The following is a 23,186-nucleotide window of genomic DNA, read 5'->3' as shown; positions in this document are numbered from 1 at the left end:
GGCACGAACAAGATCGGCAGCATGAACATCAGAGGCAACTACCCAGGAATTATCCTCCTGACCATAACCTTTCCACTTGACTAGGTACTGAAGTTTCCGTCTCGAGATACGAGAATCCAAAATCTTCTCCACCACATACTCCAACTCCCCCTCAACCAACACCGGGGAAGGAGGATCAACGGAGGGAACCATAGGAGCCACATATCTCCGCAACAACGACCTATGAAAAACATTATGGATGGCGAAAGAAGCTGGAAGGTCCAAACGAAATGACACAGGATTAATAATTTTAGAAATCTTATAAGGACCAATGAAATGAGGCTTAAACTTAGGAGACGAAACCTTCATATGAACAAAACGAGACGACAACCAAACCAAATCCCCAACACGAAGTCGGGGACCAACACAGCGACGGCGGTTAGCGAAACGTTGAGCCTTCTCCTGGGACAATGTCAAATTGTCCACTACGTGAGTCCAAATTTGCTGCAACCTGTCCACCACAGAATCCACCCCAGGACAGTCCGAAGGCTCAACCTGCCCTGAAGAAAAACGAGGGTGGAAACCAGAATTACAGAAAAAAGGCGAAACCAAAGTTGCCGAGCTGGCCCGAATATTAAGGGCGAACTCAGCCAAAGGCAAGAAGGACACCCAATCATCCTGATCAGCAGAAACAAAGCATCTCAGATATGTTTCCAAAGTCTGATTGGTTCGTTCGGTTTGGCCATTTGTCTGAGGATGGAAAGCTGAAGAAAAAGACAAATCAATGCCCATCTTAGCACAAAAGGACCGCCAAAATCTTGAAACAAACTGGGAACCTCTGTCTGACACAATGTTCTCCGGAATGCCATGTAAACGAACCACATGCTGGAAAAACAATGGAACCAAATCAGAGGAGGAAGGCAATTTAGGCAAAGGTACCAAATGGACCATCTTAGAGAAGCGATCACAAACCACCCAGATAACTGACATCCTCTGAGAGACAGGGAGATCTGAAATAAAATCCATTGAAATATGCGTCCAGGGCCTTTTCGGGACTGGCAAGGGCAAAAGCAACCCACTGGCATGAGAACAGCAGGGCTTAGCCCGAGCACAAGTCCCACAGGACTGCACAAAAGAACGCACATCTCGTGACAAGGAAGGCCACCAAAAGGATCTAGCCACCAAATCTCTGGTACCAAAGATTCCAGGATGACCAGCCAACACCGAACAATGAACCTCAGAGATAACTCTACTAGTCCATCTATCAGGGACAAACAGCTTCTCCGCTGGACAATGGTCAGGTCTATCAGCCTGAAACTCCTGCAGCACCCGCCGCAAATCAGGGGAGATGGCAGCAGCTCCACTCACAGCCACCAGAGGGAGTTCATGAACAGAACTCGCCGAAGTACCATTCATAACCACAGGAGGGAGCTCGAGAACAGAATTCACAACAAGCTACGATGCCAATTCGTGGCTGCATGAAGCCACATGTAAGTTACGCTCTGCCTGTGTGTACTTAACCAGCGACCTGTAGAGGTCCCTAGTACGTACACAAATTGGGAAGGGAAGGGATTGTCATGATATGTACTTTTGCCCTGTCCTGTATTTGAATAATATGCCATTTGATGTATGTAACTGTTCTCTGGTTTCTATTAGCTGTAATTTATGTATTTTCTTGTGCTGGGAGTTTACCTGTAACAACAATGTCTCCTTCCCCCAATACTTGCAGCCCTAAGCTATAATGTAATTAAGCTTTGTCAACATCACTAGTGAAGGAATAGCCATTCTTCCTCACAGCAGGTGGCTAGTCAAATGTACATACTACATAGACTAAGCGGAGCCAACCAGTGTAGAATCTTCTGATGGACCCAACCATTGAATAGAAGGTGTGACCCCTACCCCCCTTCATGGGCGGATCCCAGGAGCTCAGACAATCCATTCTTATTTTGAGATCAGATGTGAGTTGATTTTGGAAGGAGAAGGAGTGGGGATTCTTAGCTGAGGCAAGACCCCACGTCCATCTGTGACTGCGGAAGCGAACGGGGCGAGACTTGAGCTGAGGACATATCTCGTCGTTAGTGGGATTGTTTTGGGATCCCTTGGACTCGTGTGGACTATTGCTTTGTTAGCGGGCACAAGGATTATCGGGAGGTGCCCCGAACCTGTTCCGTGGACTAATTGTGGACTCTGTAGATCTACCTGCATGTGTTGTTCCAGCGTTCTTGATAATAAATCTGTGGAATCATCCCTTGGCCTGTTGTCCCTTCTTGCTCTGCCGTACACCCCGTCACACCCAGGACCTCTCCTCAGGCCCATAACTGTCATGAATCCCAATGGCTAGGGATAGCAAGGGACAAGCAAAGTAATACAAAATATCGGACGAGCTCTAGGGTGATGGAACCTGGGCTGACCGCTGCCCTACGCCTGACAAACGCAACTAGAGATAGCCAGGGAGCGTGCCTACGTTGGTTCTAGACGCCACGCACCAGCCTAAGAGCTAACTAGTACTGCAGAGAAAATAAGACCTCACTTGCCTCCAGAGGAATGAACCCCAAAAGGTATAGTTGCCCCCCACATGTATTGGCGGTGAAATGAGAGGAAGGCACACACATAGAGATGATATATATAGGTTCAGCAAATTGAGGCCCGCTGTAAACTAGAAAGCAGAACGATACAAAAGGGGTCTGAGTGGTCAGCAAAAAACCCTAATCAAAAAAACCATCCTGAGATTACAAGAACCCATGTGCCAACTCATGGCACATGGGGAGAACCTCAGTCCACTAGAGCTACCAGCTAGCATAGAGACATAATAAGCAAGCTGGACAAAAAAACCAAACAACTGAAAATCAGCACTTAGCTTATCCTGAAAGATCTGGGAGCAGGTAGGCAGGAACCAAACAGAGCACATCTGAATACATTGATAGCCGGCAAGGGAATGACAGAAAGGCCAGGTAAAATAGGAAACACCCAGCCTCTGATGGACAGGTGGAAACCAAAGGCCGAAACCCACCAAAGTCACCCAGTACCAGCAGTAACCACCAGAGGGAGCCCACAAACAGAATCCACAACAGTACCCCCCCCTTGAGGAGGGGTCACCGAACCCTCACGAGAACCCCCAGGGCGATCAGGGTGAGCTCTATGGAAGGCGCGGACCAAATCAGTCGCATGAACATCGGAGGCGACCACCCAGGAATTATCCTCCTGACCATAACCCTTCCACTTAACCAAATACTGGAGTTTGCGTCTGGAAACACGAGAATCCAAGATCTTCTCAACAACATACTCCAATTCTCCCTCCACCAGCACCGGAGCAGGAGGCTCAACCGAAGGAACAACGGGCACCTCATACCTCCGCAACAACGACCGATGGAACACATTATGAATAGCAAACGATGCTGGGAGATCCAAACGAAAAGATACAGGGTTAAGAATCTCCGAGATCCTATAAGGACCGATGAACCGAGGCTTGAACTTAGGAGAAGAGACCTTCATAGGGACAAAACGAGAAGACAACCACACCAAATCCCCAACAAGAAGTCGGGGACCCACGCGGCGATGGCGATTAGCAAACTGCTGAGTCTTCTCCTGAGATAACTTCAAATTGTCCACCACCTGATTCCAAATCTGATGTAGCCTGTCCACCACCACGTCCACTCCAGGACAATCCGAAGACTCCACCTGACCAGAGGAAAAACGAGGATGAAACCCCGAATTACAAAAAAAAGGAGAGACCAACGTGGCAGAACTAGCCCGATTATTAAGAGCAAATTCGGCCAGCGGCAAAAAAGCAACCCAGTCATCTTGATCAGCAGAAACAAAACACCTCAAATAAGTTTCCAAGGTCTGATTAGTTCGCTCCGTCTGGCCATTCGTCTGAGGATGGAATGCAGACGAGAAAGACAAATCAATGCCCATCTTGGCACAAAACGTCCGCCAAAATCTAGACACAAACTGGGATCCCCTGTCAGAAACGATATTCTCCGGAATCCCATGCAAACGACCCACGTTCTGAAAAAATAAAGGGACCAACTCAGAGGAGGAAGGCAACTTAGGCAAGGGCACCAAATGAACCATCTTAGAAAAGCGGTCACACACCACCCAGATAACGGACATTTTCTGTGAAACCGGGAGATCAGAAATAAAATCCATGGAAATGTGCGTCCAAGGCCTCTTCGGGATGGGCAAGGATAACAACAACCCACTGGCCCGAGAACAGCAAGGCTTAGCTCGAGCACACACTTCACAAGACTGCACAAAGGTACGCACATCCCTAGACAAGGAAGGCCACCAAAAAGACCTGGCCACCAAGTCTCTAGTACCAAATATTCCAGGATGACCAGCCAACACAGAAGAATGGACCTCGGAGATGACTCTACTGGTCCAATCATCCGGAACAAACAGTCTGTCTGGTGGACAACGATCCGGTTTATCCACCTGAAACTCCTGCAATGCACGTCGCAAGTCTGGGGATACGGCGGACAATATTACCCCATCCCTAAGGATACCAGTAGGCCCAGAGTCTCCAGGAGAGTCAGGCACAAAACTCCTGGAAAGAGCATCTGCCTTCACATTCTTTGAACCTGGCAGGTATGAAACCACGAAATTGAAACGAGAAAAAAACAACGACCAACGAGCCTGTCTAGGATTCAAACGCCTGGCAGAATCAAGGTAAATGAGATTCTTGTGATCAGTCAAGACCACCACACGATGTTTAGCACCCTCAAGCCAATGACGCCACTCCTCAAATGCCCACTTCATGGCCAAAAGCTCCCGATTACCCACATCATAATTGCGCTCGGCGGGCGAGAATTTTCTAGAGAAGAATGCACATGGCTTCATCACCGAGCCATTAGAACTTCTCTGTGACAAAACCGCCCCCGCTCCAATCTCGGAAGCATCAACCTCAACCTGAAAAGGAAGTGAAACATCTGGTTGACACAACACAGGAGCAGAAGAAAACCGGCGCTTAAGTTCCTGAAAGGCCTCCACGGCCGCAGGAGACCAATCAGCAACATCAGCACCCTTTTTAGTCAAATCAGTCAAAGGTTTAACAATACTGGAAAAATTAGCAATGAACCGACGATAAAAATTAGCAAACCCCAAGAACTTCTGAAGGCTCTTAACAGATGTAGGTTGTGTCCAGTCACAAATCGCCTGAACCTTGACGGGATCCATCTCAATAGTAGAAGGAGAAAAAATGTACCCCAAAAAAGAAATCTTCTGGACTCCGAAGAGACACTTTGAGCCCTTCACAAACAGAGAATTGGCCCGCAGAACCTGAAACACCTTCCTGACCTGTAAAACATGAGACTCCCAGTCATCAGAAAACACCAAAATATCATCCAAATACACAATCATAAACTTATCCAGATATTCACGGAAAATATTGTGCATAAAGGACTGAAAGACTGACGGAGCATTGGAGAGTCCAAAAGGCATTACCAAATACTCAAAATGGCCCTCAGGCGTATTAAATGCGGTTTTCCACTCGTCACCCTGTTTTATCCGCACCAGATTATACGCACCGCGAAGATCTGTCTTAGTGAACCACCTAGCCCCCTTAATGCGAGCAAACAAATCAGTCAATAATGGCAGTGGATACTGATATTTGACTGTAATCTTATTCAGAAGGCGATAATCTATACAAGGCCTCAGGGAACCATCTTTTTTTGCCACGAAAAAAAAACCTGCTCCCAGAGGGGACGAAGATGGACGAATATGTCCCTTTTCCAAGGACTCCTTAATATAATTCCGCATAGCAGTATGCTCTGGCAGTGACAGATTAAATAAACGACCCTTAGGGAACTTACTGCCAGGAATCAATTCTATAGCACAGTCACAATCTCTATGAGGAGGGAGCGAATTGAGCTTAGGCTCCTCAAAAACATCCCTATAGTCAGACAAAAACGCAGGGATCTCAGAAGGAGTAGATGAAGCGATTGAAATCGGAAGTGCATAATCATGAACCCCCTGACATCCCCAGCTTAACACAGACATTGTTTTCCAGTCCAGGACAGGATTATGAGTTTGTAACCATGGCAGACCAAGCACTAGTACATCATGTAAATTATACAGTACAAGGAAGCGAATCACCTCCTGATGAACGGGAGTCATGCGCATGGTCACTTGTGTCCAATACTGCGGCTTATTCATAGCCAATGGTGTAGAGTCAATTCCCTTCAGAGGGATAGGAACTTCCAGAGGCTCCAGACTAAAACCGCAGCGTTTAGCAAATGACCAATCCATAAGACTCAGGGCAGCGCCTGAATCCACATAGGCATCGACGGAAATGGAAGACAGTGAAAAAATCAGAGTCACAGACAAAATGAACTTAGGCTGCAGAGTACCAATGGCAAAAGATTTATCAACCCTTTTTGTGCGTTTAGAGCATGCTGATATAACATGAGCTGAATCACCACAATAAAAACACAATCCATTTTTCCGCCTATAATTTTGCCGTTCACTTCTGGACTGAATTCTATCACATTGCATAGTCTCAGGTGCCTGTTCAGAAGACACCGCCAACTGGTGCACGGGTTTGCGCTCCCGTAAACGCCGATCAATCTGAATGGCCATAGCCATCGACTCATTCAGACCTGTAGGCGTAGGGAACCCCACCATAATATCCTTAATGGCCTCGGAAAGACCATTTCTGAAGTTAGCAGCCAGGGCGCACTCATTCCACTGAGTAAGCACCGACCATTTCCGAAATTTTTGACAATATATTTCCGCTTCATCATGCCCCTGAGAGAGGGCTAATAAAGCCTTTTCAGCCTGAATCTCCAGGTTGGGTTCCTCATAGAGCAATCCCAATGCCAGAAAAAACGCATCCACATTGAGCAATGCAGGATCCCCTGGTGCCAATGCAAATGCCCAATTCTGAGGGTCGCCCCGCAGGAAAGATATCACAATCCTGACCTGTTGAGCAGGGTCTCCAGAGGAGCGAGATTTTAAAGAAAGAAACAATTTACAATTGTTCCTGAAATTCAGGAAGGTAGATCTATCTCCAGAAAAGAACTCTGGAATAGGAATTCTAGGTTCAGACATGGGAGTGTGAACAACAAAATCCTGTATGTTTCGAACTTTTGCTGCGAGATTACTCAGGCTGGAAGCCAAACTCTGGACATCCATGTTAAACAGCTAATATCAGAGCCATTCAAGGGTTAAGAGGAGGTAAGAAGCAGCTAGACAGCAATTAAGGGCTAGGCAGCAAAACTCTGAAGGAAAAAAAAAATAAAAAATTTCCCTTAAACACTTCTTTTTCTCCTGCTTCAGCCCAAACAATTAACACTTTGTGGGCCGGCTATACTGTCATGAATCCCAATGGCTAGGGATAGCAAGGGACAAGCAAAGTAATACAAAATATCGGACGAGCTCTAGGGTGATGGAACCTGGGCTGACCGCTGCCCTACGCCTGACAAACGCAACTAGAGATAGCCAGGGAGCGTGCCTACGTTGGTTCTAGACGCCACGCACCAGCCTAAGAGCTAACTAGTACTGCAGAGAAAATAAGACCTCACTTGCCTCCAGAGGAATGAACCCCAAAAGGTATAGTTGCCCCCCACATGTATTGGCGGTGAAATGAGAGGAAGGCACACACATAGAGATGATATATATAGGTTCAGCAAATTGAGGCCCGCTGTAAACTAGAAAGCAGAACGATACAAAAGGGGTCTGAGCGGTCAGCAAAAAACCCTAATCAAAAAAACCATCCTGAGATTACAAGAACCCATGTGCCAACTCATGGCACATGGGGAGAACCTCAGTCCACTAGAGCTACCAGCTAGCATAGAGACATAATAAGCAAGCTGGACAAAAAAGCCAAACAACTGAAAATCAGCACTTAGCTTATCCTGAAAGATCTGGGAGCAGGTAGGCAGGAACCAAACAGAGCACATCTGAATACATTGATAGCCGGCAAGGGAATGACAGAAAGGCCAGGTAAAATAGGAAACACCCAGCCTCTGATGGACAGGTGGAAACCAAAGGCCGCAACCCACCAAAGTCACCCAGTACCAGCAGTAACCACCAGAGGGAGCCCACAAACAGAATCCACAACACATAACCACGCCAGTGTACCAAGTACTGTAAAGTACGACGCACTACACGAGAGTCAACCACCTTGAGACTTCAAACTCCAAATTACCATCCACCAAGACTGGAGGTGGCATAGGCGCCGCATCCACAGAACCCACCACCTTCTTTAGAAGAGACCTGTGGAACACGTTGTGTATCTTATACACTGTAGGGAGCTCCATTCGGTACGCTACTGGGTTAATGACAGCGGTGACCCTAAATGGGCCAATAAACCGTGGACCCAATTTAAGGGATGGTATTTTGAGTCTTATGTTTTTTGTGGATAACCACACCCGGTCATCCACACACAGGTCCGGACCTGGCACACGCCTACTGTCAGCCACACATTTGTACCTAGCACCCACACTCAACAGGCGCTGTTTAACTCTCCTCCAGACTGATGATAATTGTGCTCCTAACTGATCCTCCTCCGGAACGCCGGAAGAGCCCCTCTGACTCAAGGTACAAAATTGAGGATGTAGCCCAGAAACACAAAAAAACGGAGACTCCCCAGATGACTCCTGGCGGTGATTATTGATGGCAAACTCAGCCAAAGGAAGAAAGGTAGACCACTCCTCCTGGTTATCAGAGACAAAGCAGCGTAAGTACTGTTCCAAATTTTGGTTCATACGCTCAGTCTGACCATTTGACTGAGGATGGAACGCCGAAGAATGAGACAACTTGATCCCCCAGCCGTGAGCAAAACGCTCTCCAAAATTTTGCCACAAACTGAGACACCCTATCAGACACGATGTCAGACGGAACCCCATGAAGTCTGACCACCTCCTGCACAAATACCTGAGACAGAGTCTTAGCGTTAGGCAACGAAGGCAAAGGCACAAAGTGCGACATTTTTGAAAACCGATCAACAATCACCAAGATGACCGTGTTCCCAGCTGAGGAGGGCAAGTCAGTGATAAAATCCATGGAGATTTCCGTCCATGGCTTACTAGGTACCTCAAGAGGAAGTAGTGTGCCAACAGGACGGGAGCGGGGCGTCTTAGCCCTAGTGCACGTGGTACAAGCTGACACGTATGAGACCACATCCTGTCGGATCTTGGGCCACCAAAACCGACGTGACACCAACTCCAAGGTACCTCTAACCCCTGGGTGGCCAGCCAGGACAGCATCATGATGCTCCGCCAAAACCTTAGGCGGAGATGAAGCGGTACAAAAGATTTGTTGATGGGAAGCTCAGATGGTACCTCCTCCTGAGCCTCTGCAATCTCAGCCTCGACCTCGGTAGTGAGAGCCGAAACCACAACACCCTTTTGGAGGATGGGTACTGGATCCTCCCGAGGTTCACCCCCCGGAAAACACCTGGACAGAGCATCCGCCTTAGTGTTTTTAGACCCCGGTCTGTAAGTGACAACAAAATTGAACCGCGTGAAAAACAATGCCCAGCGAGCCTGCCTGGGGGACAGACGCTTGGCTGACTCCAAATACAGCAGATTCTTATGATCGGTAATAACAGTAACCTGATGTACCGACCCCTCCAAGAAGTGTTGCCATTCCTCAAAGGCCAACTTAATTGCCAACAACTCCCTGTTGCCGATATCGTAGTTACGTTCGGCGGGCGACAGTCTCTTGGAGAAATAGGCGCACGGACGCAAACCACTCAAAGATGAGCCTTGAGATAGTACCGCCCCCACACCAACCTCAGACGCATCGACTTCCACAACAAAGGGTTTTGATACGTCTGGCTGCACAAGAATGGGGGCGGAAACAAAACTGTTCTTAAGAAATTCAAATGCGCGCACAGCAGCCTCAGGCCAAACTGAGAAATTGGTACCCTTTTTAGTCATGTCAGTTAGCGGTTTAGCAATGATGGAAAAATCCTTGATAAATTTCCTATAGTAGTTAGAAAACCCAAGGAACCGCTGAAGTGCTTTCAGGTTATCAGGACGTTCCCAATGCAGCACCGCTTGCACCTTAGCGGCGTCCATTTTAAAACCAGAAGCAGACACAATATAACCCAAGAACGGCAACTCTTGAACAGAAAATACACATTTCTCAAGTTTAGCATACAGCTTATTCTCTCTGAGAAGCTGTAACACCTGCCTGACATGATCTAAATGAGCATCACGGTCGCAAGAATATATGAGAATGTCATCTAGGTACACGATAACGAATTTCCCCAAAACATGCGAGAACACATCATTGATGAAATGTTGGAACACTGCAGGTGCGTTACTCAACCCAAAAGGCATCACCAAATTTTCAAAATGATCCTCAGGGGTATTAAAAGCCGTCTTCCACTCATCACCTTGACGGACTCTTATGAGGTTGTACGCCCCCTGAGGTCAAGCTTGGTAAACCACTTAGCACCTGCCTCCTGGTTGAACAAATCCGGTATCAATGGCATAGGGTATGGATCACAAACCGTAATCTGGTTTAACTCCCTGAAATCCAGACACGGCCGTAGTCCTCCATCTTTCTTCTTCACGAAGAAGAACCCTGCTGCCACTGGTGAGGATGACGGCCTGATGTGCCCTTTGCTCAAGCTTTCAGCAATTTAATCTTTTAACGCTTGTCTCTCTGGACCGGAGATGTTTTTTAAATCCTTGCTTTAGGCAATTTGGCCCCTGGTTTAAACCTGATAGTACAGTCATAGGGACGATGTGGCGGCAACTCTGAACAACCCTTTTCAGAGAACATATCCACAAAATCCAGAAGTGACTCCGGAACGCTTGAAGTCACCGCAGCCACACATGTGGCCAGGCTATTCTCCTGGCAGAACTCGCTCCACTGAATTATGTCCTGAGTTTTCCAGTCAATTACCGGGTTGTGCATGGACAACCAAGGAAAACCCAAAACCACCTGAGCAGGAAGATTCCTGAGCACCTTACATGTAACCCGCTCGGAATGTAGAACCCCAATGTGGAGTTTCACCTCAGCCACAAATTCAGTAATCTCCCCCTGAGAGAGAGGAGCAGCATTGATTGTGACCACACGGATAGGATGAGACAGTTTTTCAATCCTAAAACCTGCTGTGCGCGCAAACTCCTCATCAATGAGATTTGTGGCTGAACCACTATCCACAAACACAGTAATTGGCAGCTCTCTGCCAGCGATAAAAACCTTAGCAGGGAGCATGCATTGAGAAACCACCATGGAGGATATACATAAGCTCAGATTGGTCTCCTCCACACCATCTGAGCTTAGAAGTTTTCCGCCGTTGCGTTTTTCTTAGGCAGCAGAGGACAGATGTTAATAAAATGACCAATTTTACCACAGTAAAAACAGTCTCCCTGCTTCCTGAGCTCAGGGGCTCGACGCTTCACATGTGACACCCCTGCGATTTGCATAGGCTCCGTGGGCTCACCTGCAGCAACCTCACGTGAACCTAAACCTTCACCCACAGGCGGTGTCTCATGCTCCCCCTGACGCAAACGGCGATCAATGCAGACAACCAGACTCATAGCGGAATCTAGAGAAGCAGGAGTCTCGTACATCAGAAGGGCTTTTTAACCCTTCCAGAAACCCCATGAATAAACTGACTCCGCAATGCTGGATCATTCCATTGGGTATCGATCGCCCAGCGGCGAAATTCAGAACAGTAATCCTCTGCTACTCGCTCCCCCTGGCGAATGGAGCGTATCTTAGATTCTGCCAGAGCCATTCTGTCAGGTTCATCATAGATTTTCCCAAGAGAAGAAAAAAACTCTCCACAGAGTCAAATGCAGCAGAATCAGATGGCAAAGAAAACACCCATGCTTGGGGATCCCCGCTTAACAATGACAACACCAGGCCCACACGCTGAGCCTCATTACCCGAGGAGATCGGGCGCATACGGAAATATAGTTTGCAAGCTTCACGAAAAGAAAAAAATTTACTGCGTTCCCCAGCAAATTTTTCAGGCAAAGGAAATTTAGGCTCAGCAACTCTTTCTGTCGCTCTAGCTTGCACATTAGATACTGCTAGTCCCTGCTGCTGCACTGCCCCCCTCAACTCAGTGACCTGTAGGGACAGCGCCTCCAACTGGCGGGTTATGGAAGTCATGGGATCCATGACAAACACAAAAAAAAACAAAAAACCCTTTTTTTGTTGTTGTTGGGCCGATTATAATGTCACGGGGAGACTAGGTGGGTGAGAGCTAATAACCCGGGCCCCTGCAATTTCCCTCAGACTAGGGAAATGCTGACTGACCCTCTACCTGAAGTTTACACTGATGGTGTGCATGTCCAGGCCTCGAACCTCACCCTGCCTCCTGTTACAACCCTAAGCTGAAAACCTTCGCTCTCCACCCAGTGAAGAGGTAATACACCAATACCCACAGTTAGCACAGACAAGGATAAAGGAAAATATACACCACGCCGCAGTCAATCAGGAATACACTATAAAGGTGCAGGGCAAAATAAACACAAATATAGGAAGGAGTAAATAAGACAAAGGAAAATACACCACCAGCAACGATACTCCAACTACTAGCTCACCACTCCAGACTGAGATAACCATGCACAAGACAGAAGCTATAATCGGCGACGCCCAATGATCCGGAGAACTATTTAAAGGCCATGGGCATGGCCCAGCTTCCAATCCGAGGATCAGGTAAATTAACCCTGGAACAGCTGGACAAAACCTAGCCGACGCCAATGAGCAAATAGTGGTCAAAAGCGGAATTACCGCTGTCTGTCGAACGACCTGGTCTGAACAGGGTCCAAGATGACAGTAAAGAGTTGTCACACTGCAAATACGTGGAGAAGCAGTGATCTTTTATATGCTCTCATGTAATGAAGCAATTCCAGCCAGCGTCCTTCATTCGGACTCCAGCCAAAGCAGAGTGGACCTCCTGAAACACGGGGTGATACTGAAAGAGGTACCCCAGCACAGCAGACCCCGTTACATATGGTCACTATATGTCAGTATTATGTGGACACTACTGTATATGGCATTATTATATGCTCACTATATTGCAGCATTATATGGTCATTTTATGGCAGTATTGTATGATCATTTTATAGCAGTGTTATGTGGGCACTATATGGCAGTATTATGTGGTAATTATATGACAGTATTATGTAGTCATTATATGGCAGTATTATATAATCATGATTTGGCAGTATTATGTGAACACTATATGGCAGAGTTATGTGGTCACTATATGCAGTATTATATGGCCACTAGATGGCAGTATTGTGTGGTCACTAGATGGCAGTGTTATGTGGGCAGTATACGCTAGTATTATGTGGACAATATATGGCAGTATTGCATGGTCATTAGATGGCAGTATTATGTGGGCACTATATGGCAGCATTATATGATCAGGATATGGCAGATTTATGTAGTCATTATATGGCAGTATTATGTGGACATTATATGGCAGTATTATGTGGTCACTATATGGCAGTATTTTATGGTCACTAGATGGCAGTATTATGTGGTCCCTATATGGCAGTTTTATGTAGGCACTATATTTCAGTATTATGTAGTCATTATATGGCAGTAAAATATGGTCACTGTTTGGCAGTATTATGTGGTCACTATATGTCATTAAAATGTGGGCACTGTATGGCAGTATTATATGGGCACAATATGGCAGTATTATATGAACATTATATGACAGTATTATATGGTCACTATATGGCAGTATTATGTGGTCACTATATGCAGTATCATATGATCACTATATGGCAGAATTATGTGGTCATTATATGGCAGTGATATTGTGAGCACTATATGCTGGTATTATGTGGTCACTATATGGCAGTATTATATGAACTCAATATGACAGTATTATATGGTCACTATATGGCAGTATTATATGGTCATTATATGGCAGTATTATATGGTCATTTTATAGCAGTGTTATGTGGGCACTATATGGCAGTATTATATGATCATGATATGTCAGTATTATGTGGACACTATATTGAGGTATGTGGTCACTAGATGGCAGTATTATATGGTCACTAGATGGCAGTATTATGTGGTCACTAGATGGCAGTATTATATGGTCACTAGATGGCAGTATTATGTGGTCACTAGATGGCAGTATTATATGGTCACTAGATGGCAGTATTATGTGGTCACTATATGGCAGTATTATATGGTCATTAGATGGCAGTATTATGTGGTCACTATATGGCAGCATTATGTGGGCACTATATAGCAGTTTTATGAGGGAACTATGTGTTAGTATTATGTGGACAATATATGCCAGTATCGTATGGTCATTAAATGGCTGTATTATGTGGTCACTGTATGGCAGTATTATATGGTCACTAGATGGCAGTATTATGTGGTCACTATAAGGCAGTATTGTATCTTCACTATATCTCAGCATTATGTGGGCACTATATGGCAGTTTTATGTGGACACTATGCGTTAGTATTATGTGGACAATATATGCCAGTATCATATGGTCATTAAATAGCAGTATTATGTGTGCACTATATGGCAGTTTTATGTGGGCACTATACATTAGTATTATGTGGACAATATATATGGGCACTATATGGCAGTTTTATGTGGACACTATGCGTTAGTATTATGTGGACAATATATGCCAGTATCATATGGTCATTAAATAGCAGTATTATATGGGCACTATATGGCAGTTTTATGAGGCACTATATGGCAGTAGTATATGATCATGATATGGCAGATTTATGTGGTCATTATATGGCAGTATTATGTGGACACTATATGGCATTATTATGTGGTCACTATATGGCAGTATTTTATGGTCAATAGCAAATACATCAATGGCTGCACTCAACTGTACTAAAGCAAGGAAATGTGTGATACATGAAATGTGAATAGCATAATGGCTCGTGAAATCTATGAAAAAACGCATTAGCGCAAGATTTGGCCAAAAAATGTGAGCCCATCCACCAAACGTCAAGGTAATCTCAGATCGGATGGGTCCCTGACCTGACCGCCTAGTGTGAACACTTACCTATGGCTAATAACATGGTAAAGCCTGCATTTATAGGAAGGTCGGAAGTATTTTATGGTCACTAGATAGCAGTATTATGTGGTCCCTCTATGGCAGTTTTATGTAGGCACTATATTTCAATATTATGTGGTCATTATATGGCAGTAAAATATGGTCACTATATGACAGCATTATGTGGTTACTATAAGGCGGTATTATGTGGTCACTGTTTGGCAGTATTATGTGGACACTATATGGCAGCATTATGTGATCATTATATGGCAGTATTATGTGGACACTATATGGCAGCATTATGTGATCATTATATGGCAGCATTATGTGATCATTATATGGCAGCATTATGTGATCATTATATGGCAGTATTATGTGATCATATATGGCAGCATTATGTGATCATTATATGGCAGTATTATGTGGACACTATATGGCAGCATTATGTGATCATTATATGGCAGTATTATGTGGACACTATATGGCAGCATTATGTGATCATTATATGGCAGCATTATGTGATCATATATGGCAGCATTATGTGATCATTATATGGCAGTATTATGTGGACACTATATGGCAGCATTATGTGATCATTATATGGCAGTATTATGTGGACACTATATGGCAGCACTATGTGATCATTATATGGCAGCATTATGTGATCATATATGGCAGCATTATGTGATCATTATATGGCAGTATTATGTGGACACTATATGGCAGCATTATGTGATCATTATATGGCAGTATTGCTCTCACTTCCAGACTGTGCTCATCTTTTCTCTGATGACCCCTTTCTGTGATTTCTAGATTATCGAGCAGAGTTATAATGAATCATACATCAGTCGCCGTGCTCCAGAATCCCAGAGCATCGACCCTGGACTCCTGCGTACTCTCTGGTCTCTTTCTGTCGCCATTTTCTCCATTGGTGGAATGGTGTCGTCTCTCAGTGTTGGAATCGTGTCCCAGTGGCTTGGACGGTGAGTGTGAGATTGCCGAACCTTCCCTACATAGTATCATAGAATGTTAGAGTTGGAAGGAACCTCTAGGGTCATCGGGATCTCCTGGGTCATGGGGACCTCCAGAGTCATCGTGTCCAACCCCCTGCTAATTGCGAGAGTCACTAAACCATCTCAGACAGATGTCTGTCCAGCCTCTGTGTGAAGTAGCCAAAAAATTACCGCACACTCTGATTAGGTATGATGCAAAAAAAGTGTTCAATACTTTTATTACAGAAAAAGATTGCCATGAAGTGAACAGAAACACAATGAATTCAGATTCGACCAAACCCAACGTTTCGACCCACAAGGGTCTTATTCATGGGGTTACTTGGTTTCCAAAGGTGCATAAATAGACAAGAAAGCAGGTAGGCAATTTTTTCAATGTAAGTCCTGTCACTATGGTGTCACGGGGAGGCACATCAATGCGGATGAAGAGCGAATCATTAAGGAGCCAGGGGTAGCGTTCTAGCCCATATGTTCTGCCTGTTAGGGCTCGGGGCAGTAGTACTCCTGTATAGAATTCAGTGTAGTATATAGAAGAAATGGGAGAGCCCGGAATAGACGTGCTGGACCTGAATTGTCCTTGAGCCAAATTGCAGTTATAACTGGTATGGTAGAAGGTACTGGGAAGGTCTAGTGTGTAAACTGACCAGGCTCCCGGTATGCTGCACGTCTATTCCGGGCTCTCCCATTTCTTCTATATACTACACTGAATTCTATACAGGAGTACTACTGCCCCGAGCCCTAACAGGCAGAACATATGGGCTAGAACGCTAATGATTCGCTCTTCATCCGCATTGATGTGCCTCCCCGTGACACCATAGTGACAGGACTTACATTGAAAAAATTGCCTACCTGCTTTCTTGTCTATTTATGCACCTTTGGAAACCAAGTAACCCCATGAATAAGACCCTTGTGGGTCGAAACGTTGGGTTTGGTCGAATCTGAATTCATTGTGTTTCTGTTCACTTCATGGCAATCTTTTTCTGTAATAAACTTATTGAACACTTTTTTTGCATCATACCTAATCAGAGTGTGCGGTAATTTTTTGGCTACATGACCCTTTGGACCCTCGGGTCTGTCTTACCAGCACCTCGCATTGCTTTTGATCAGAGTGCATACCTTTATTTTTTCTATACAGCCTCTGTGTGAAGACTTCCATTGAAGGAGAACTCACCACCTCTTGTGGCCGCCTGTTCCACTCATTGATCACTGTCACCCTTCTAATATCTGATGCGTGTCTTCTCCCTTTCAGTTTCATCCCATTGCTTCTCGTGTTTCCATGTGTAGATGAGAATAATGATGATCCCTCTACACTGTGACAGGCCTTCAGATATTTGTAGACAGCTATTAAAGGGGTGGTCCACTACTAGGAGAGCCCCATCTTATTCCCCACGCTATATACTCTCTATATACTCGCCTCCTGTGCCGGATGTTCCCGCGGTCTCGGCACTCGCTCTCCCCGGGCTCCCGTGTGGTTATGATACATGACCCCACCGCACAATCAGCGCTGGCGTCACTGTCCCCACCTCCTGTCGAATTGAACATGAAGAGAAAGTGAGAGATCGGCGGCTCCCGGACTTCGTCTTCATGTTAGATTTGTTAGAAGGCGGAGACAGTGTCGCCAGCCCTGATTGGGCGGTGGGGATCACATGTCCGCGAGTGCTGACACTGTGGGTGGCGAGAATAGGCTCTATTATTTTATTGGGGGAAGGAGAAGGGGCTGTACCAATAGTGGAGAACTTCTTTGTCTCCTCTGTCTTCTTTGCACCCTAAACATTCCCAGATCCTCCCACCGTTCCTCGTAGGACACAGTTTCCATGACTTCTGGATATGGACGGACCCCACTCCATCTTACAACCTCCATAACTGCAGTACGCCCCCACACTGGAGTAAATACACAAAACACATTATGTTGGTTGTCAAAATGGCCACAGTCAGGTGAAGTGCTCGTACATTGGGATTCTGGAGTCCTGTGATCTCCCCATCGGTCTGACGTACAGCACCCTGACAGACAGCCATAAAGGGGCAGCACGCTTGGGGGGGCATCCAAGCAGAGCCAGGAAACTGTCAGGGCACCAATGACCCCATTATCCTCACTCCTGTGCTCAACCACCGTGTGATTACCTGTATAATGACATAAGGTGTCCTTACACAACTCTTTGGTCTTGGCCATGGTCGAGCGGTTGGAGTGTGATTGAGGGTGTGGACAGATGTCTTTTATACAGGTAACGAGGTCAAACAGATGCAATTAATCCAGGTAATGAAGGCTCCTTACAGAAACACTCACAGGTCCGTGAGAGGCAGAATTCTCGCTGGTTGGTCTGTGATCAAATACTTATTTCATGCAATAAAAGCAAATTAATTATGGAACAATCCTACAATGCGATTTTCTGGATTTTATCTTTAGATTTTGTCTCTCACAGGTGAAGTGTACCGACGATAACAATTACAGACCCTCAATTCATTGTAGGTGGGAGAACTTACAGAATCGAATACTTCTATTCCCCACTGTATAGTGAGGAGAATTACCTGAATACACAGGATCTGTACACCACATGATCAGTATATAGCGGAGATGGGGACTGTACACATATCACTCATACGTAGTGGGGAACTGTCACGGATGACACCACAGAGACCACCCAGATCCCACTAATTATCGACGATCACAGCCTGGGAGGTCGCACAGATCCCCTCGCTGATACCTTTTTGTCATGAACAGCCCTCTGCTGCCCCCTATCGTCCGGATAATTAGGTGATTGACAGACGATGTCGCAGGCTGCTTCTAGACTAGACTGGTTACTGGGAAACTAACAGTGAGCGAATGTTTATAAATGAAGGTCTTTATTATTAAGGGAAAAAGAAATCCAAACCTTCAGGGTCCTGTGTGATAAAGTGATTGCCCCCTAAGCCTAATAACTGGTTGGGTTGCCCTTAGCAGCAACAACTGCAGTCAAGTGATTGCAATAACTGCAATGAGGCTTTTACATCTCTCTGAAGGAATTTTGGCCGCTCATCTGTGCAGAATTGTTGTAATTCAGCCACATTGGATGATTTCCAAACGTGAACATGAACTGCCTTTTTACGGTCATGCCACAACATCTCAATCAGAATAAGGTCAGGACTTTGACTAGGCCACTCCAAAGTCTTCATTTTTTTTCTTAAGCCATTCAGAGTTGTGTTATGATCCTTAGTGGCTGAGGATCACGAATAGACCAGCAAGTGAATAAACTAAGGACAAGCTCTAGGGAGATGGTAACTGGACTGATCGCAAATCTGAACCTATCCAACACAACTAGAGGTAGCTGGTGAACGTGCCTAAAAAATTCCTAGACGTCTCGAGCCAGCCTGAGGAACTAGCTACCCCTAAAGAGAAAGAAAGACCTCGCTTGCCTCCAGAGAAATAATCCCCAAAGATATAGAAGCCCCCAACAAATATTAACGGTGAAGTAAGAAGAAGGCACATATGTAGGGATGAAATCAGATTCAGCAAAAGAGGCCCACTAGTACTAGAAAGCAGAAAATAGAGCAGGGGTATATGCGATCAATAAAAAACCCTTACAAAATATCCATCCTGAGATTTCAAGAACCCACGCACCAACTAATGGTGTGTGGGGAGAAACTCAGTCCCCTAGAGCATCCAGCAAGCGAGGGGATTACATTTTAGCAAGCTGGACAAGACAACATGATAAACACTGCTGATCAAAAAATGAGCAAACAAAACTTAGCTTGTCCTGGATGGACTGGGAGCAAGGTAGTCAGAAGGAATCTGAGTAGCACTGATTACATCGATCGCCGGCAACAAGTGGAAGTAAAACAGAGCTAAATAGGAACCTCCCAGAGGATAACGAACCAGCTGATAGCCAGAGACCAGCAGGATAACAAACAAAGCCACCAGGGGGAGCCCAAAGCAAAAGTCACACCATACCACCAGTGACCACAAGAGGGAGCCTGAAAACAGAGTTCACAACAGTACCCCCCCCCTTAAGGAGGGGTCACCGAACCCTCATGAAAACCCCCAGGGCGATCAGGATGAGCCACATGGAAGGCACAAACCAAATCGGCCGCATGAACATCAGAGGCGACAACCCAAGAATTGTCCTCCTGACATAGCCCTTCCACTTGACCAAATACTGGAGCCTCCGTCTAGAAACACGAGAATCCAAGATCTTCTCCACCACATATTCCAATTCTCCCTCAACCAGCACCGGGGCAGGAGGCTCAACCGGAGGAACCACAGGTACCACATACCTCCGCAACAACGAGCGATGGAACACATTATGAATAGCAAATGATGCCGGGAGGTCCAGACGGAATGACACAGGGCCAAGGACTTCCAGAATCTTATAAGGACCGATAAACCGAGGCTTGAACTTAGGAGAGGAGACCTTCATAGGAACGAAGCGAGAAGACAACCACACCAAGTCCCCAACGCGAAGTCGGGGACCCACACAGCGACGGCGGTTGGCAAAGAGCTGAGCCTTCTCTTGTGACAACTTCAAATTGTCCACCACATGATTCCAAATCTGATGCAACCTATCCACCACAACATCCACTCCAGGACAGTCAGAAGGCTCCACCTGACCCGAGGAAAAAACGAGGATGAAACCCCGAATTACAAAAAAAAGGAGAAACCAAAGTAGCAGAACTAGCCCGATTATTAAGGGCAAACTCGGCCAACGGCAAAAAAGTCACCCAGTCGTCCTGATCAGCAGAAACAAAACATCTTAAATAGGTTTCCAAAGTCTGATTAGTTCGCTCGGTTTGGCCATTCGTCTGAGGATGGAAGGCCGACGAAAAAGACAATTCAATGCCCAACTTAGCACAAAAGGTCCGCCAAAATCTAGACACAAACTGGGATCCTCTGTCAGAAACAATGTTCTCAGGAATCCCGTGCAAACGAACCACATTTTGAAAAAACAGTGGAACCAACTCGGAGGAGGAAGGCAACTTAGGCAAGGGCACCAAATGGACCATATTAGAAAAACGATCACACACCACCCAGATGACAGACATTCTCTGAGAAACAGGGAGATCTGAAATAAAATCCATGGAAATGTGCGTCCAAGGCCTCTTCGGGACAGGCAAAGGTAACAGCAAACCACTGGCACGAGAACAGCAAGGCTTCACCCGAGCACAAATTCCACAAGACTGCACAAAGGAACGCACATCCCGCGACAAGGAAGGCCACCAAAAAGACCTGGCCACCAAGTCTCTGGTACCAAATATTCCAGGATGGCCCGCCAACACCGAAGAATGAACCTCGGAGATGACTCTGTTGGTCCATCTATCCGGGACAAACAGTCTCTCCGGTGGACAGCGGTCAGGTCTATCCGCCTGAAACTCTTGCAGCACACGTCGCAAATCTGGGGAGATGGCAGACAAAATCACCCCTTCTCTAAGGATACCAGCCGGCTCTGAATCTCCAGGAGAGTCAGGCACAAAACTCCTAGAAAGAGCATCAGCCTTCACATTCTTCGAACCCGGCAGGTACGAGACCATGAAATCAAAACGAGAGAAAAACAACGACCAACGAGCCTGTCTGGGATTCAGCCGCTTGGCCGACTCGAGATAAATCAAATTCTTGTGATCAGTCAAGACCACCACACGATGTTTAGCTCCCTCGAGCCAATGTCGCCACTCCTCAAATGCCCACTTCATAGCCAACAGCTCCCGATTACCGACATCATAATTCCGCTCGGCAGGCGAAAACTTTCTTGAAAAGAAAGCACATGGCTTCATCACAGAGCCATCGGGGCTTTTCTGCGACAAAACAGCCCCCGCTCCAATCTCGGAAGCATCAACCTCCACCTGGAAGGGAAGTGAGACATCTGGCTGACATAAGACCGAAGCCGAAGAAAACCGACGCTTCAGCTCCCGAAAAGCCTCCACAGCCGCAGAAGACCAATTAGTCACATCAGAACCCTTCTTGGTCAAATCCGTCAAAGGCTTAACAACGCCAGAAAAATTAGCCATGAAGCGACGGTAAAAATTAGCAAAACCCAAGAACTTCTGAAGACTCTTAACAGATGTAGGCTGCGTCCAGTCATGAATAGCCTGAACCTTGACTGGGTCCTTCTCAATAGTAGAAGGAGAAAAAATGAAACCCAAAAAAGAAATCTTCTGGACTCTAAAAAGACATTTTGAGCCCTTCACAAATAAAGCATTGTCACGCAGGACCTGAAAGACCATCCTGACCTGCTTAACATGAGACTCCCAATCATCCGAAAAAAACAGAATATCATCCAGATACACAATCATAAACTTATCCAGATATTCACGGAAGATGTCATGCATAAAGGACTGAAAGACTGAAGGAGCATTAGAAAGTCCAAAAGGCATCACCAAGTACTCAAAATGGCCTTCAGGCGTGTTAAATGCAGTTTTTCATTCATCACCCTGTTTTATACGCACAAGGTTATACGCACCACGAAGATCTATCTTGATGAACCAACTAGACCCCCTAATGCGAGCAAACAAATCAGTTAACAATGGCAAAGGATACTGAAATTTGACCGTGATTTTATTCAAAAGGCGATAATCAATACAGGGTCTCAGGGAACCATCCTTTTTAGCCACAAAAAAGAATCCTGCACCAAGAGGGGATGAGGACGGGCGAATATGTCCCTTCTCTAAAGACTCCTTTATATAACTCCGCATGGCAGCATGCTCCGGCACAGATAAACTGAAAAGTCGTCCCTTAGGAAACTTACTACCAGGAATAAAATTTATAGCACAATCACAGTCCCTATGAGGAGGTAGAGAATTGAGTTTGGGCTCCTCAAATACATCCTGGTAGTCTGACAAAAACGTAGGGACTTGAGAAGGAGTGGACGAAGCAATTGACACCACAGGAGCGTCACCATGAATTCCCTGACAACCCCAACTTGACACCGACATAGCTTTCCAATCCAGGACTGGATTATGAGTCTGCAACCATGGTAGACCCAACCCGACGACATCATGCAAATTATGCAGTACAAGAAAGCGAATCACCTCCTGATGAACAGGAGTCATGCACATGGTCACTTGTGTCCAGTACTGAGGTCTATTCGTAGCCAATGGTGTAGAATCAATTCCCCTTAGTGGAATAGGGAATTTTAAAGGCTCCAAATCAAAACCACAGCGCCTGGCAAATGACCAATCCATCAGACTCAGGGCGGCACCTGAATCTACAAAAGCATTAACCGGGTAAGATGACAGGGAACAAATCAGGGTAACAGACAAAATTA

The 23,186-nt window shown here is 45.9% G+C and overlaps 1 protein-coding gene across 2 annotated transcripts in view; it reads left to right on the top strand.

Annotated features, from left to right (window-relative positions):
• SLC2A4 (solute carrier family 2 member 4) overlaps positions 1 to 23,186 on the top strand; it is a 213,176-nt gene that overhangs the window by 83,753 nt on the left and 106,237 nt on the right. For both annotated transcript variants that reach the window (XM_077261438.1, XM_077261439.1), the window contains exon 3: positions 15,761 to 15,930. In XM_077261438.1, the coding sequence (XP_077117553.1) occupies positions 15,761 to 15,930 (170 nt within the window). The remainder of the gene's footprint in view (positions 1 to 15,760; positions 15,931 to 23,186) is intronic.

This window comes from Ranitomeya variabilis, chromosome 5 (assembly GCF_051348905.1).
Source record: "Ranitomeya variabilis isolate aRanVar5 chromosome 5, aRanVar5.hap1, whole genome shotgun sequence".
NCBI lineage: Eukaryota > Metazoa > Chordata > Amphibia > Anura > Dendrobatidae > Ranitomeya > Ranitomeya variabilis.
This window is presented reverse-complemented; position numbering and strand designations above follow the sequence as displayed.